General features: G+C 40.2%; 1 protein-coding gene across 1 annotated transcript in view; it reads right to left on the bottom strand.

Annotated features, from left to right (window-relative positions):
• Positions 1-17,053, bottom strand: part of dnah9 (dynein, axonemal, heavy chain 9) — a 157,204-nt gene that overhangs the window by 97,257 nt on the left and 42,894 nt on the right. The window contains exons 31-34 of the mRNA XM_067489060.1: positions 16,706-16,945; positions 16,306-16,466; positions 3,780-3,936; positions 2,676-2,780 (exon numbers count right to left, since the gene is read on the bottom strand). Coding sequence (XP_067345161.1) covers positions 2,676-2,780; positions 3,780-3,936; positions 16,306-16,466; positions 16,706-16,945 — 663 coding nt within the window. The remainder of the gene's footprint in view (positions 1-2,675; positions 2,781-3,779; positions 3,937-16,305; positions 16,467-16,705; positions 16,946-17,053) is intronic.

Genomic DNA, 17,053 nt, shown 5'->3' with positions numbered 1-17,053 from the left:
AGATGCAACATCCTAATGGGAGGCGACTGTGGTGCAGGAAGATAGAGACATTTCAAATGACAGATCCCAATGTAAGTATACGTACTTATTTCATTCTACATGGTGTTAATTTAACTTCAGTGTCACATTGTTGCTGCTTTATACAGTATTTTAGTTAGCTTGACAAAGTCCAAAGCTCCTAACTGTATCCATACTGCAAGTTAGAATAGGTTACTGCTTAATGCACTGTTGGGTTTTTAAACATCTTTTATATTTCAAAGTGAATAAAGAGGAGGAGGAAAAGTCAAGATGCTGCGGAAACACAAAGAAGTTGAACAGAAAAAAAGTTCAGGACAAATTTACTAATTTGAAAAAATATATTTTAATTAGTCATTTGGTGCTAGAAGCAGAGGATGAGAGGAGCAGGACTATCAGGCTGCAGAAGGACTGATATCTGAGGATGTTCTTTCATAAGTAGTAAATGTATCCCATGCACAACAACACCAAATTAACATTGTAAAATGTGTTATTTTACTACATTTGTAATATTACATTGACTTGTACAGTATGTTATAGATTATTGGGACAAATCTGGCAGCAACCAGGATGTGTTTTATGTGCTGTTTGTTTTAAGCTGTACCCTGAGTCAAACTTCTAGTTTTATGTTGAAGGATTTCATTCACAGAGCCGCTCAACTGTCAGAAATTCATGGTAACACAGACAACTCAGCCCTCACGAAAAAGCCTACATACAGTACTTTAAAATAATTCTGAGGTCATGGGAACTTGATCAGCAAATTTAATACGTTTATCGTTGTGTCCTAGTGGATTTTGTACCAGATTAGGAGAAATTCCTTCAAGGCATTTCAGAGAGACATCATTTCCAAGAACTAGACAGACATTAGCTCGCACTTACCTTGATGTTTTACCACTTAAATCTAGTTAGGTTGGACGGATGGACAAATAACCTAAAAATATAATGTTTATTATAATGTCACTGACAAAGACGCAGTATTGGGAGCAAATTATTTTTGGGTTTGTCACTATAAATGTCATTTTCAACCTTCCACATAATAATTCATTATTAATTCAAAAAACTAAGACACAACATTCCTGTGTCTAGCTGTAACTAGGTGAGCAGACCATGTCTAAACTTTAAACTTTCCGGTACATCTAAAGCCACACTAGTTGCTGTGGTGCTTAAAGCATTTACAGTAAAAAAAAAAAAAAACAATACAGAAATCAAGAAAAAAGCCTGTTAATTTGGATAATCCAGGACTATTTATCTGTAAGGAAAGTTTTTTCAAATGTCGTGATTTAGTCATTCCACAAAGAAATAAAATACATGTTAAAAGGCTAAAATGTTCCCTGCGGTCAATCACTATACTCGATGCCTGTTCAAGATTGACACCAAAGTTTCTCTAGCAAGAGAGAAAAATATAAAATTTACTTTTTCACTCTTGACAGATTTCATTTGATTATTCAAAGGGTAATTTTAGATGGCTTGCAGTCATTTGTGGTCTTTTTTTGTAGTACAAGCTACATTCTGATGGGGTTCGACTAGATTTTAATAAACCACAATCCAGTTCTGAATCCACTGTGAAAAGCACACTGATCAGACACAATCATTAAAAACCATGCTTTGTAATAATATAAGTACACAATTTGAAAACTTTAATAATTATTTGTGGACCATTTACCAAATTGGCCTGACAGTGATAATAATAAACACTAGAATTATTAAACCCCTAAACTGTTCATTGTATGGTTTTCACCAAATATTTAATTAGTGCTCTGTGGCATTCATTAACCGTGTCCTCTATTGGTTTTACTTACTGTGGGGATGTTGTGCAGCTGAAGAAGCCAGTGGAGCTAAAGTATAATCCACACAGTAAAAATAATAACTCTACTTGACCATTCAGTGATTAATAAAAGTACCGAAAGGCAACCACAGTGTTCTCCTGCAGGTCATGGATTCATTGAATCTTTTAACAAGTTATAACCTGGTTCAAAATGGAAAAAGCAATCAGAACATATATCTCTAACAATTAATGTGACTGAAACTGACTGGCTTTTTGGTGTCAGAAGAATATAACACTTCAAGAACAGCTTGCTATTTTAGCGAGATCGTTAATTCAGAGGCAAATAACTTTTATTACAAGTACAAATCCCTGTTTGTACAAATTTGCAAAACAAAGTTGTGCTCAGAGCACTAAATATAAGCAAAGAATTTATCCAAATTACTGAAGCACATCCTTGAAGAGTTTAGAATTTGTGTATTCAAAGTTGCTGTTATTAGTGTGCGAGGATGTGAGCATCATGACCTACACCAAAGGCAAGCAAAGCAGACTGTTTTCCATCCTCAACTCTCAAATCAGATCAGAGAACACTCCAATTATTAGGAAGCTCTGGGGTGCAAAGGTGTCAGCCTTGGTGGATTACTTCTATAGCTGAAGCAATTTAGGCCTGAGATCAGTGATGAAGAGGCTATTTACTTCAGCTATGCTGTTTCCAACAGCTTATTTTCAATACAACTTGATTTGGATAGACTACCTTGCAAATGTGATAAAAACCCACATTTATTGTAGCTTCACCCACCGAGGGTGAAAACAAACACACACAAACACACAAAATGAGGAATTGAACTGCATGGGATTTTATAAGTGCCTGAGGCAGAGGAACTGGACATGCACCTACCTGTACAGCCACCACAGACAGCACCTCCACTGAGATCCTGTTAAATTCGTCAAAGCAGCCCCATGCCCCCGTCTGAGCCAGACCTTTATAGATGTTCCCGCAGGACTGGTGTACATTGAGGGAGAGACAGATTCAGATGGAGACAATGGGACAAGACGTCAGTCTGTCAGGCTCACAAGTTTGACTGATAAGGCAGGCAGTGAGGCAGACAGAGATGTATCACCAATTAAACAGAAGATATATGGAAAAACACCCATGGCAGCACCACAGCAGGCAGAGAGTAGGCGAAAGTTAACAGGATGATACATAAACAAGGCGTCAAACTAATAAAACGAGCTGATGGCAAAAAGAGAAAGGCTAAAATGTCTACCACCCACATTTTAGCTTTCCCAGGGTCACTGTGAGAGCAGGTGAACAGCTCTCTGGAGAGCAGCTGGACCAGGATGAAGCAGCCAGCTGACTTTTCTCTCCAATTACAGGGCAGAGGAAACCTCTGACGCAAACTGGAGCTGACTAGAGGATTGATTCAACATGTCTGTCTGTGCGTGTGTGTGTGTGCATTACTGAGTATGAGTAACAGTGTGGGGCTCTGAAGCCAGATTCTACTGCCTGTGTTCCTCCTGGAGTCTATTAGCACTTATTTCTGACATCTTGCTGTGGCGTGTATAGCCAGGGGTGCTCTGTGCCTCTATACTGTAATGATGTGCTTGTCTGGGGGAAGCAGGAGCAAGCTGAATGACAACGGCATGTTTATGTCTCCCTTGACCATTCTATATGCAGAACGAATATACAAGAAGCATAATAAAGCCGGGAGGACCCTGGGCACAGGGATGGCATTCTGACAAAGTTTTGTAAAGCAATAATGAGAGTTCAACTAATCAGCTCTTATTTTAAGAGGTAACAGGCAACTGAAGATGAAAAGAAAAAAGATGAAAAGAGAAAGGTGTAAAGATGGGTGGACAACTTTAATAGCAAGTGCAAACCATATTGCTGACAAAGGCAAGGATGAAAAGAAACATGAATAGTTTTTTTTTTTTGCATGTTATATGCACATTAGATCCATTCCCAGGCTCAAATGCAGGTTCGTGTATGCAAGCAGCTCACCTTGTAGTCCATCTGTTCAGAGCAGTTAAATACGTAGACCATGATGCCGAGGGCTCGACCCAAGTCTTTAGTAGTCTCAGTCTTGCCTGTGCCTGCAGGCCCAGCTGGAGCTCCACTCATGGTCAGGTGGAGGGACTGGGTCAAAGTGATGTAGCATCTAAATATAGCAGAGAAGGAAACAGAGACATCACTGACAGCTTTCTCTTTTGATTGATTTATAAAGATGAGGACAAGGCCACCTACTTCCCTTTGCATAAAGTGCAGTAGTATGAATATATTTTGGGCATGTGAAAAAATCATTTGCCTGTTTCACCGAGCTAAGTAACAAACTCTATATATTTTAAAGCATCATTACAGAAGTATGAAATTGTTATTTAAAAGACTAGTTAAGAATTTTGGAAGATTCACTTTTGCTCACATTTGTGTTTTAGGTTATGGTTCTGAAAGTATCAAGATTAGTTTAGATTAAATTAGATTGACACCACTGACAAGTATGTGCATTTGAACAGAGACATATGTTCTTGGACAAAGATGTCATGGATGTGCACGTGACCCTTGTATTGAGCCTGTTTCTGCCACTGGGGAAAAAAAAAATCATGATCTTGCATCTCAATATTATGACTTACTAAGTCAAAAATAATGAGATACTATCTCAATATTATGACTTACTATGTCAAAATAATGAGATACTATCTCAATATTATGACTTACTATGTCAAAATAATGAGATACTATCTCAATATTATGACTTACTAAGTCAAAATAATGAGATACTATCTCAAAATAATGACTTGTACACGTCTGGACTTACTTGCTGCAAAGGCATCTATAGTATCATGATGATACCTGAAACCTCACGAAAACTGCACCCGAGGGCCTTTTTTTGGCCCTTGCATGATGACAGTATCAATATGACAAATACGAGATCAACTTTAATTGATCCCGCAGCGGGAAAATTCACTAATTAAAGCAGCTCACAGGAATGGAATAAAGTGCCAAAAGCATTTTTAAAGTATTTACAAAAAATATAAAATAGAATATAAAGTGCATATCCAAAAGCATGTATAAACTAAAGAGAATTTACAGTAATTAACCATAATCAGTAATGTTCAGCTGAGCTTTTGAGTTGTACTGTCTTACAGCGGTGGGAATGAAAGACCTGCGTTAAAGCTCCTTCCTAGACTGAGAGTGTATCAGTCTGTTACTGAAGGAGCTGCACAGAGTCTCCACTGTCTGAGTCAGCGGGTGAGAGGTATTGTCGATCCATCCGCAGGTGTTGTCAACTTGGCAAACATCCTCCTCTCACCCACCCACTCCACAGAGTTCAGTGGGCAACCCAGGACAGAGCTGGTCCTCCTTACCAACGTATTCAGTCTTCCTGTCCTGGGCAATGCTGCCTGAACCCCAGCAATATGACTTGTTGAGGTTTGTCAACAGGAACACGCTACCTGATATATGCACCAATAACTTGTCCTATCCCCCATCAATCAAACAAATAGGGGGCTTGTTTTTGTTCATTGTTTCTGTATTTGTATATTTAATTTCAAAATGGAAAACAAAGGAAATGGTACCAATTAGGGCTGCAAATTAATACTATTTATTTTATTTTATTTTATTTGAGGGCTTGCAGCAGTGCCCCCTCCAGCACGTGGTCCCTAGGTTACCACCTATATGGACTATAACAAGAGCCGACACTGACAAAGTCAAAATATTGAGAAACTCTCCTTATTTTGACTTGGTAAGTCATTTTTTTGAGATAGTATATCTTTATTTTAACTTATTAAGTCATTATTTTGTCATTTTTTCCCTTGTATAACTCTGTAAATCTCTTAGGCAACTTCTTCCAGTCAGAATAAACCTCGCTTTTGTGTTTATGACACACACGTACACATGCAGTTTATCCTTCAGACAGTCAATCACACCTCTATAACTGTGCTTTGTACCAAACTACAGGGCCTAGAGTCTATTTCTTTTTAGAAAGCTTTTGTCTTTTGCATATTAATAACAGCTCCCTGACTCCCACAAATGATGTACAATATCCCCTGACGTGGATGTTTCTTCTCTTTTTGGACCTGTCACTTGAACACAAGAACTTTGAGAAGTCACACCACATAATGTTTACAGGCTCCCCGTACAGAGTGTAGGTCACATGTCTGGAAAAGTTGCAGTGATGGGATAAAACTGCAGGGTTGAGCAGAATTAATGTAGATCAGTTGAATTTAAATTAATTGTTTTGATCAACACAGCAACACAGACTCTTTAAATGAATTCGCCTGTGTAGCATCTCCGCTGGTTGCCTGGCAACCTTACTGCGATGACAAGACTTCAGGAAAGCACTGCCTTCAGCTGTCTTTCACATAGAGTGACACTGATCTTATCATCTCATCTTGAAAAAGTGGAAGAAAAGTATAAAAAAACAAAACAACAATTCCCTTCTGCCTCACACAACCCACTGAAATGGCTACTGTACATACAAACAATTATCTTCCCCTGCCACCACATGCAATAACTTGTAATAAATATGAGAGAAAACAGGAACAAACAATTCTGCAGTTGTTTTTCTCCCCAATTCAAAAACAATGTACTTTTAAAAAGAATTGCTGTTCCATGATTACATTCCATAATACATCACTGCCACACACTCTAAAACTTTTGTGATTTATTATGTCCAGTTTCATAATAAAATACTGTGACATACTATAACTGACAACATCAAAATACTTTAAATACAGAAAATGAATACTAAATTCTTTAGTAAAGAAAATGAATAATATGAAGCAGCTCATCTAGAATCATCTAGACTGACTTATTAAATGCACAATTAAAAAAGCCTTAATTTCTGCAGAAGTAATTAAGAGCAATAACACGTACAAATGACAAACCCTGAGTTTACAATTTTTTAAGAAAAACTGACATACATAACTTTATTATATGATAATATAATCTGCTTTTGTGCTTTGATTATCACACAGGATGATTAGTGATACCCAGTGAATGCTTTTCCCTTAGAACCTAACAGGACTAACAAACACACTGCCCCTCTACTATCAATAAAAAGCAGTTGCATCATCGACATGAACTGACACAATCAGAAGTTTATTGATCATAACAATAAACACTGGTTTGCCTTAAATATCAACACAGCTTTGATTTTCATGAGCTACTAGTTATCAGATGATTTGTGATGTACAGAGGGGGCAAATATTGGAAAGCATAATGAGAGAGGGAAGCTCAGAGAAGACAAATGAACCCATCTGTATACAGTGTATTATGCGGATGCCAACAAGCTTTATGAATCTCCCATGAAATATGTCCTAACATCTCACAGTCAGTCATTGAGGAGGCTGGATAAGGAGGTCGTGCACAAAATAACTAAAGACAGATACAAGACGAGAGAGAGAAACTAAACTGTGGCTGTGACAAGGTGATTTATTTTACTACAGTGCTTTTAAAAGAAACGGCTACATATATGTCTGTCTGAGCCATTCTCCATCCATTCTACTCACTGTTGGTCTGTGTGCTTGTGAGTAAGTGTGTGGTAGTGTGTGTGTGTGTGTGTTAATTGCAGCTGTGAATGATTGGCTGCAGACTTATTTAATCCCTGCTGTGATCTATTTAGGTTGTGTGTCATTTCCAAAAAATTTCAATGCTACAGATAGTTTATATCCCTAAAAACTACAAAAAAAAAAAACGAAAAAAAAAAACTGATGTTTTAACGGCTAGAAGGTTCCAGGTTCAAATCTCAGCCAGCCGCACCCTTTCTATGTGAGGTTTCCATTTTTCCATGCTTGCATGGGTTTCCTCCATGCACTCTGCTTTCCTCCCACAGTTTATGTTAGTTAATTGGCGACTCTAGCGTAGCCCCTGTTAGCTGTCCCCCGGCAGTTCCCGAGCAGCCGGGAAGCCAGTCCGGCTGGCCGACAGTTCGTAAGAGAGCTAATGCTAAACAGACGCCCGAGGTTCACCACCAGTCGGTTCACGTTTCTAATCGATTTTCCCCACTCAGCGACAAACCCGCTGAGCAACCATTTCTGGTAATTGGCAGCTCTATAGTCAGAAACGTGAAGTTAGAGACTCCAGCGGCCGTAGTCAAATGTCTTCCTGGGGCCAGAGCGGGCGACGTTGAATCATATTTGAAACTCCTGGCTAAAGATAAACGTAAATACAGTAAGATTATTATTCACGTGGGAGTTAATGACGCCGATTACCCAAATCAGAGATCACTAAAATGAAGGTTGAATCAATGTGTAACTTTTCTAAAACAATGTCGGACTCCGTAATTTTCTCTGGTCCCCTGCCAAATGTGACCAGTGACGACATGTGCACCCGCATGTCGTCATTCAACCGCTGGCTGTCTAGGTGGTGTCCAGCAAACGATGTGGGCTACATAGACGATTGGAAACGTTTTTGGGGAAAACCTAGGCTGATTAGGAGAGATGGCATCCATCCTACTTTAGATGGTGCAGCTTTCTTATCCAGAACTATGGCTGGTTTTATTAAACAACCAAAAGTATGACAATCCAGAGTTGAGCCTAGGATGCAGAGATCCAGTCCTACACACCTCTCTGCAGTGTCCTTACAACCGTCACCCCCCCACAACTCCCACATACCTATAGAGACTGTGTCTGTTCCCCAACCTAAATTACATAAACTGAAAATGACAGCAAGAGGAGTTAATCATAATAACCTAATAAAAGTTAAGACTACTCCTCTTACAGAACAAAACCCCAAAACTATTAAATGTGGATTATTAAATATCAGATCTCTCTTCTAAATCTCTGTTAGTAAATGACTTAATAAGTGATCATCAATTAGATTTCTCTCACTGAAACTTGGTTGCAGCAAGAAGAATATGTCAGTTTAAATGAGTCATATTAATTATCATGTTCCTAGAAGCACAGGCCGAGGTGGAGGAGTTGCAGCAATCTAACATTCTAGCTTATCAATAAACCCTAGACCTAAACATAGTTATAACTCATTTGAGAGCCTTACTCTTAGCCTTTCACACCCAAACTGGAAAACTCAAAAACCACTATTATTTGTTATCGTGTACCATCCTCCAGTCCCTTATTCAGAGTTTTTCTATCTGATTTAGTGCTTAGTACAGATAAAGTCATTATAGTGGGTGACTTTAACATTCATGTAGATGCTGACAGTAACTGCCTGAGCACTGCGTTTAATTCATTATTAGATTCAATTGGTTTTTCCCAAAATGTAAATAAACCCACTCACTGTTTTAGTCACACGTTAGACCTTGTCCTTACATATGGAATTGAAGCGGATAATTTAACCATATTTCCTCACAACTCTCTTCTGTCTGACCATTTTTAATAACATTTGAATTTACAATAACGGACTATATAGCAGTTAGGGAAAAATTCCACTATAGCAGATGCTTAAATGAAAAAGCTGTCAACAAATTTAAAGAAATTACTTTTTCATCATATGCTTCAACATATGTTAATACAATGAAAAGTAGTCTCCTTAATGTTGCTCCTGCACAAATAGATTATCTTGTTGATACAATACTCGATAGTGCAGCCCCTCTGAAAAAAAGGCAGTAAACCAGCAGAGGTGATCTCCATGGTATAGTTCACAAACACGCAACTTAAAACAAGCAACACGAAAGTTAGAAAGGAAGTGGCGTTCCAGAAATTTAGAAGAATCTCATTTAGCCTGGAAAAATAGTCTTTTTGTACATAAAAATGTACAAAAAAGCTCTCCGTGATGTCAGAAATGCATGTTATTCATCATTAATAGAAGAAAACAAGAACAACCCCCGGTTTCTGTTCAGCACTGTAGCCAGACTGACTAAGAGCCATAGTTCTGTTGAGCCTACTATTCCCTTAACAGCAATGACTTCATGAGCTTCTTTATGAATAAAATTGTAGCTATTAGAGAAAGAATTCAACAGATCCTCCCCCTAAATATTACAGATAGATCTTCATGTACAGCAGTGCTAGAGTCATCGATAAGGCCCCAATCCCTGTTAGACTGCTTTTTACCCATAGATCTCTCTGAGCTAACTTCAATTATTACCTCATCTAAACCAACAACCTGTCTGCTAGACCCTATTCCAACTAAGCTGCTCAAGGAAGCTTTACCCTTAATAGATACGTTCTTATTAGATATCATCAATCTATCTTTAGAAACAGGCTATGTACCACAGGCCTATAAGGTAGCTGTAATTAAACCATTACTTAAAAAAACCCTGTCTTGACCCAGGTGTTTTAGCCAATTACAGACCAATATCTAATCTCCCCTTTATTTCTAAAATACTTGAAAAAGTAGTGGCAAAGTAGTTATGCGACCACCTGTACAGGGCGACTGTGGCGCAGGAAGGTAGAGCGGTTGTCCACCAATCTCACAGTTGTTGGTTCAATCCCCGGCTCCTCCGGTCACATGTCGAAGTGTCCTTGAGCAAGACACTGAACCCCAACTTAGCTGCTCCCGGTGAGTGTTGGCCAGCTGCATAGCAGCTCCCCCATCGGTGTATGAATGTGTGTGTGATTGTGAGTGTGAATGGGTGAATAAGAAGCAGTGTAAAGCGCTTTGAGTGCCAATAGGTAGAAAAGCGCTATATAAGTGCAGACCATTTACAGAAAAATAAGTACGAAGACTTTCAGTCAGGATTTAGAGTTCATCATAGTACAGAAACAGCACTGTTAAAAGTCACCAACGATCTTCTCATGGCCTCAGATACTGGACTCGTCTCTATACTTGTTCTGTTAGATCTTAGTGCTGCATTTGATACCATTGATCATAACATTTTATTACAGAGACTGGGACACGAAATTGGGATTACAGGAACTGCACTAGGTTGGTTTAAATCTTATCTATCTAATAGATTCCATTTTGTTTATGTTAATGATAAATCCTCCATGCACACAAAGGTTAGCTATGGAGTTCCACAAGGCTCTGTGTTAGGACCAATACTTTTTACTTTATATATGTCTCCTTTAGGCAACATTAGAAAACACTCCATAAATTTCCACTGCTATGCTGATGATACCCAGCTATATTTATCTATGGAACCAGATAAAAAATCAGTTAATCAAGCTTCAAGCCTACAAGACATAAAGGCCTGGATGTCCCACAGTTTTTTACTTCTAAACTCAGACAAAACTGAAGTCATAGTATTTGGGCCCAAAAATCTCAGAGACATGATGTCCAACCATATTGTTACTCTAGATGGTATAATTCTGGCCTCCAGTACTACTGCAAGGAACCTTGGAGTTATTTTTGACCAGGATTTGTCCTTTACCTCATATAAAACAAATCTCTAGAACAGCCTTCTTCCACCTACGGAAGATTGCTAAAATAGGAGCATCCTGTCTCACAGTGATGCCGAGAAACTGGTCCATGCATTTGTTCTACGCCCGGTTTGAGGCACAGAACAACGTGAAGGCGAGGAAGTCCACTCCACCTCCCAGTGACCAGGTGCTCTGTCTAACCACAGCTGAAGTGAGGAAAACTCTATGCAGAGTTAACCCACGGAAGTCTGCTGGACCAGACAACATTCCTGGCAGAGTGCTCAGGGAGTGCGCAGAACAGCTAGCGGATGTCTTCACAGACATCTTCAACATCTCCCTGAGCAGCAACGTTGTTCCTACGTGCCTCAAGGCAACGACCATCGTGCCTGTGCCTAAGAAGTCTACTGTCTCCTGCCTCAATGACTACCGTCCCGTCGCGCTCACACCCATCGTGATGAAGTACTTCGAGAGGCTCGTCATGAGGCACATTAAGACCCAACTCCCAACCTCCCTGGACCCCATGCAGTTTGCGTATCGTCCAAATCGTTCCACGGACGATGCCATCTCCACGACCCTCCATCTGGCCCTCACCCACCTGGACAGTAAGGACTCATACGTACGAATGCTGTTCATTGACTTCAGCTCAGCATTCAACACAATCATCCCTCAGCACCTGACCGAGAAATTGAGCATACTGGGCCTGAACACCTCCCTCTGCAACTGGATTCTGGACTTCCTGACTGGGAGACCCCAGTCAGTCCGGATCGGGAACAACATCTCCAGCACCACCACACTGAGCACTGGAGCCCCTCAGGGCTGTGTGCTCAGCCCTCTGCTGTTCACTCTGCTGACGCACGACTGTGTAGCAATGCACAGCTCAAACCACATAGTCAAGTTTGCTGATGACACGACCGTGGTGGGTCTAATCAGCAAGAACGACGAGTCAGCCTACAGAGAGGAGGTGCAACGATTAACAGCCTGGTGTGGAGCAAACAACCTGTCTCTGAACGTTGACAAAACTAAAGAGATGGTTGTGGACTTCAGGAGAGCACAGGGTGACCATTCTCCATTGATCATCGATGGATCCTCAGTGGAGATAGTCAAGAGCACCAAATTCCTTGGTGTTCATCTGGCGGACAACCTCACCTGGTCAGTCAACACCAGCTCCATCACCAAGAAGGCCCAGCAGCGTCTCTACTTCCTGAGAAGGCTGAGGAAAGCCCATCTCCCTCCCCCCATCCTGACCATGTTCTACAGAGGGACCATTGAGAGCATCCTGAGCAGCTGCATCACTGCCTGGTTTGGGAACTGCACCGTCGCGGATCGCAAGACCCTACAGAGGATAGTGAGGACAGCTGAGAAGATCATCGGAGTCTCTCTGCCCTCTATCATGCACATTTACACCACACGCTGCATCCGCAAAGCCAACAGCATTGTGGACGACCCCACACACCCATCACACACACTCTTCACACTCCTGCCATCAGGAAAGAGGTTCCGAAGCATTCGGGCCACCACATCCAGACTATGCAACAGTTTTTTCCCACAAGCCATCAGGCTCCTCAACACACAGAACTGAAATAGAACTTAAACACACTGCAAACCGAACTCAGCACATTCTCATCACTCACTACTCATCTCATTCCACCACCACTTATTTATTATTTATTTACTTTTATCATTCTACATTTACTGCACTACAATGTTTACCTGCTGCTTTTTTTTTTTTCACATTCCAATGCAATTGCACTTTTTTTACATGCTGGACATTTAAATGCACTATACCGTTTACATGCTGCTCTTTTTTTTTAACACCCCTAGCACACTTAACTGAACTGTACTGTACTGTAAAATAGTATACAGTAGGTTTACTGGTCGGCACTGTCTTGGGTCTTGTGTCTTGTGTCCTGTCCTGTGTTACTTGTGTTGTCTGTCTACACTGTCCGTCTGTACTGTTTTTTCGTCTGCACTGTTTGCACTTGGTTGCACTCGATGCACTTTATTATAGCTTGTGTTGTTTGTAGCACCTTGGTTCTTGGAGGAACGTTATCTCGTTTCTACTGTGTACTGTGTACCACTGTGTATAGTAGAAATGACAATAAAAGCCACTTGACTTGACTTGACTTGACTTGACTTGTTACCTCTAGGTTTGACTACTGTAATTCCCTACTTTCAGGATGCCCCAGTAACTCCCTGAAGAGCCTGCAATTAATCCAAAATGCTGCAGCAAGAGTGCTGACTGGAACTAGCAAGAGAGATCATATTTCACCTTCACTAGCTTCTCTCCATTGGCTTCCTATTAAATTTAGAATAGAATTTAAAACCCTGCTTCTTACATATAAAGCTCTGAATGGTCAGGCTCCATCATATATAGAAGACCTCATAGCACCATATCATCCCAGTAGACCACTTCGATCCCAGAATACAGGCCTACTTGTGGTTCCCAGAATTTCCAAAGGTAGAATGGGAGGCAGAGCCTTTAGCTATCAAGCTCCTCTCCTGTGGAACCAGCTCCCAGTTCAGATTTGGGAAGCAGACACCCTCTCTACTTTTAAGTCTAGGCTTAAAACCTTCCTCTTTAATAAAGCTTATAGTTAGTTATAGTTATGCTGCTATAGGCTTAGACTGCTGGGGGACCCACCCCCCGATGCACTGAGCTCCTTTCCTCCTCTTGTCCCTCTCTCCTCTACTCTCACCCCCCAATTGTCAAAACTGTATGTCATTAACTCTGTGTGTTTTCTCCCGTAGTTGTCTTTGTCCTTCTCTGTCCCCTTCTCTCTGTCCCTTTCTGCAGGTGTCTCCGGCTGGTCCTAGCAACCTGCCTGATGTTTTGTTGTTGCTTTTTGTTGCTCTGTTCTTTTCTTTCTTCACTTTCCACTCACCCCAACCGGTCAAGGCAGATGGCCGCCCACCCTGAGCCTGGTTCTGCTGGAGGTTTCTTCCGTTAAAGGGAGTTTTTCCTCTCCACTGTTGCCTAGAGCTTGCTCCAGGGGGAATTGTTGGGTTCTCTTTATGCATGTTTATAATCTTGACTTTATTCTGTAAAGTGCCCTAAGATGAATTTGTTGTGAATTGCCGCTATATAAATAAAGTTGAATTGAATTGAATTGAACTCTAAATTGTTGTCTGTTTGTGGTTCAAGATAATGGATAATGGATGGATTGTCCTAAAATACGGAAACTATATTACAATATCACTAGAGATACTCACAGCACCCACACTAGCTCATGTTCAATCAAACTTTAGAGAAACAAACCAAACCAGAAACTTAAATAATAACCACATCAGCTTAAATATATATCAGAAATTAAATGATTTATGTCTCTTTAAGACTTAAAAAAAAAACATACCAATGCATTTATCTTTAGTAGTAGACTACTGAAGAAAAATTAAGAATGAGACAAATCCCTACTAGAACTACCATTACTACTTCCAGAAAACATATCTGGTTTGTTGCTGTAAACCATCTAGTACCCTCTAAATATCTGTGACACGTCCTCTTACTTTCTCAGCCTACAACTTCCAAAAGAACTGAGGTTTGCACCAACTGTGTCTCCTAGCCACAGTGTTTAAATAAATTAAATTTGTCACTATTAATAAATACCATAGAGAAAATTGAATTCTGGCTTCTGCTGTGAAATCTGTTTGACTTAATTTAAATAGAAGTTTGATATCTATTTATTTAATTTTTTGTTATATTGCTTTGTGTTTCATTCCTGTGATTTGAGGTAAAATACTTTAGGAAATGTATAAATATGCACAGTATTAGGCTAAAAACAAGTCCTACATTTTCAGATACAATGTTTGGTGAGCTCAGGTTTTCACTTCACAGAAGATGCATTCTTCTCTTGCCAACTCAATGGCAAAGAAAGTTGCATGCGGCAAACATGCTTTTAGCTGTTTTCTCAGGTCATGGATTAAAGGATTTAGCACCCAGCTCCCTGATCTATGGTTCACTGTTGAAATGAAAGCCGTGGCAAACCGTGTGAGTGGTAGCGAGCCACAGTGAGGCCATGCACCATATGGTGAAGTCTTGCTACACGGTAGCTGATCCGGCCATCAAAGCCCATTGTTTGTGCTTTGTTCAGGCTTCAAAGGGAATACTGGTCAGTCTGGAAAACCACACAGTCAAATGCTGCAGTTTGCCAAAGGGCTCTGAGAGGCAGGTATTTACCTCTGTGTAGTTTAAACCTTATCAGCAATTCTGCAGAAACATTTGCATGTGAACAAACAAGCTGTTGGCAAGTGTCCAAGCTGAGATCTTCTAAAAAGTCTTGCTTGTGGTGGGTGTACATAATGACTCAAATGTAAAAAGTGTCAGATGGCTGATATCAGATAATAGCGCTGCTTGCATCTTCTACTCAGATTTTTAGGAGAAAACAGACAGTCCTACAAATGGAATTTTGCTGGTTGGAAAAAAATGCTTTTACAATGGATCGATTAACGTGTAAATAACTATATACTAGAATTTGTTGCTAGGTGGAGTATGGGCTGACTCGCTTTGATTGATCGTTTGCTACTGTAAACCCCTTAACAGCTTGAGACTGATACTTGGCTTTTGAAAACTACAGTCTTTCATATGCTTTTCAAAACAAAAAACAACAAAGCCAACCGACCCATGGAGCTACCTTAATAACTAGTTAGCCACAGCTTATGAAATCTGCCAGTGATCATATAATTCATGTCAATAGTTACCAGCTAGAACTATGAATATCTTTACTTTTTACTTTGTCTGAATTAAAGATGCAATACTATGCAGAATTTTGGGTTTATATTTTATTTATTTAATTTTTGCTGCCTTGTACCTCACTTGTACGTTGCTTTGGATAAAAGCATTTGCTAAGTGACAAAATGTAATGTCTTCAGCTCTGAATGAAAGAGTTAATTTTAGCTCCTGTCTCTTTCAGACTCCTCATCTACATTGGGAGCATGGGGACACAAAACAGAGGTCCATTTATGAACCGAAGACATTCATACATCTCTTAAAAGGTCTCTTTGAGGCACTGGAAAGCCTTAGGTAAGTCTTGCAACAGAGTCAGTAGAGCAAACAGAGACACACAAGAGTTTGTTTATGTGTGATTTCCTCTACATATGTTCAGCTCACATTATGGAATATTAGTAACTACATGTTTATAATGACTGTTTACTGCATGTGTGAAATGATAGGACGGAAAACATCACACGCGAGCTAAAAATGAACTTAAATAGCAACAAGTGACAGACAGCGATAATGTTTCGTTGTCTAAGCCTGAAGACTGTCTAGGCCTCCCTACCTGTCTGTTAGAGGAGTGATGACTAATCGTGGTGTGTTGCCCAGATATTCGTAGGAGTACAGAAACTGGGCATCACAGATGTTGGCAAAACAGTGCTTCTCCTTCTCGCCCCAACGATGTCTCAGCTGAGAGAGCCACACAAATGCCTGAGAATTTTCCACCTTAAAGAAAAAACAGTTAAAAAGAAAGTGCTCAGGCTTTAGATAAAGCCAGACATAATCTGTGCTTTTCACCCTCTAATTATGGTAATGAAATACCTTGCTCGAATATCTTGAATGAATTACACACTGGTAATAGCCTCTCAAATAATACAGCAGCATTCACCAAGTCTGTTTATACAGAACAGGTTCTTGACCAGATTTATCCACCACGCCTCTCCCGGTTTCAGCCCTCCTTTTACCTTTTGAGCAATCATCTTGGCCACCACATCTCTGCCGTGGACGTCAATGGTGCAAATGGTCATAACCTTCTGACGATCACCCGGCGTAAGCTGGCCAATCAGCATAGAGATGAGGGTGTTGAGCTGGGACACCTGTTTCTTGTAGTATTCTTTCATAGCATTGTCGTAGCCTTCCTCCAGACGAGCAAAAGCCATGCCGACGTCAGATGTCCACCAAATTTGAGTGCAGGTCAATGCCACCTGAATCAGAGATAATGAGAGAGAAGCAGACAGAATCAGAACTAGCAAAGCATCTGAGATAAAATTCATCTACAGAATCATGTATTTAAGCTAATCAGATTCTTTGAT

Source organism: Channa argus, chromosome 20, assembly GCF_033026475.1.
Source record: "Channa argus isolate prfri chromosome 20, Channa argus male v1.0, whole genome shotgun sequence".
In the NCBI taxonomy this organism is placed as follows: Eukaryota; Metazoa; Chordata; class Actinopteri; order Anabantiformes; family Channidae; genus Channa; species Channa argus.
The sequence above is the reverse complement of the archived record's forward strand: the minus strand, read 5'-3'. Positions and strand labels throughout refer to the sequence as shown.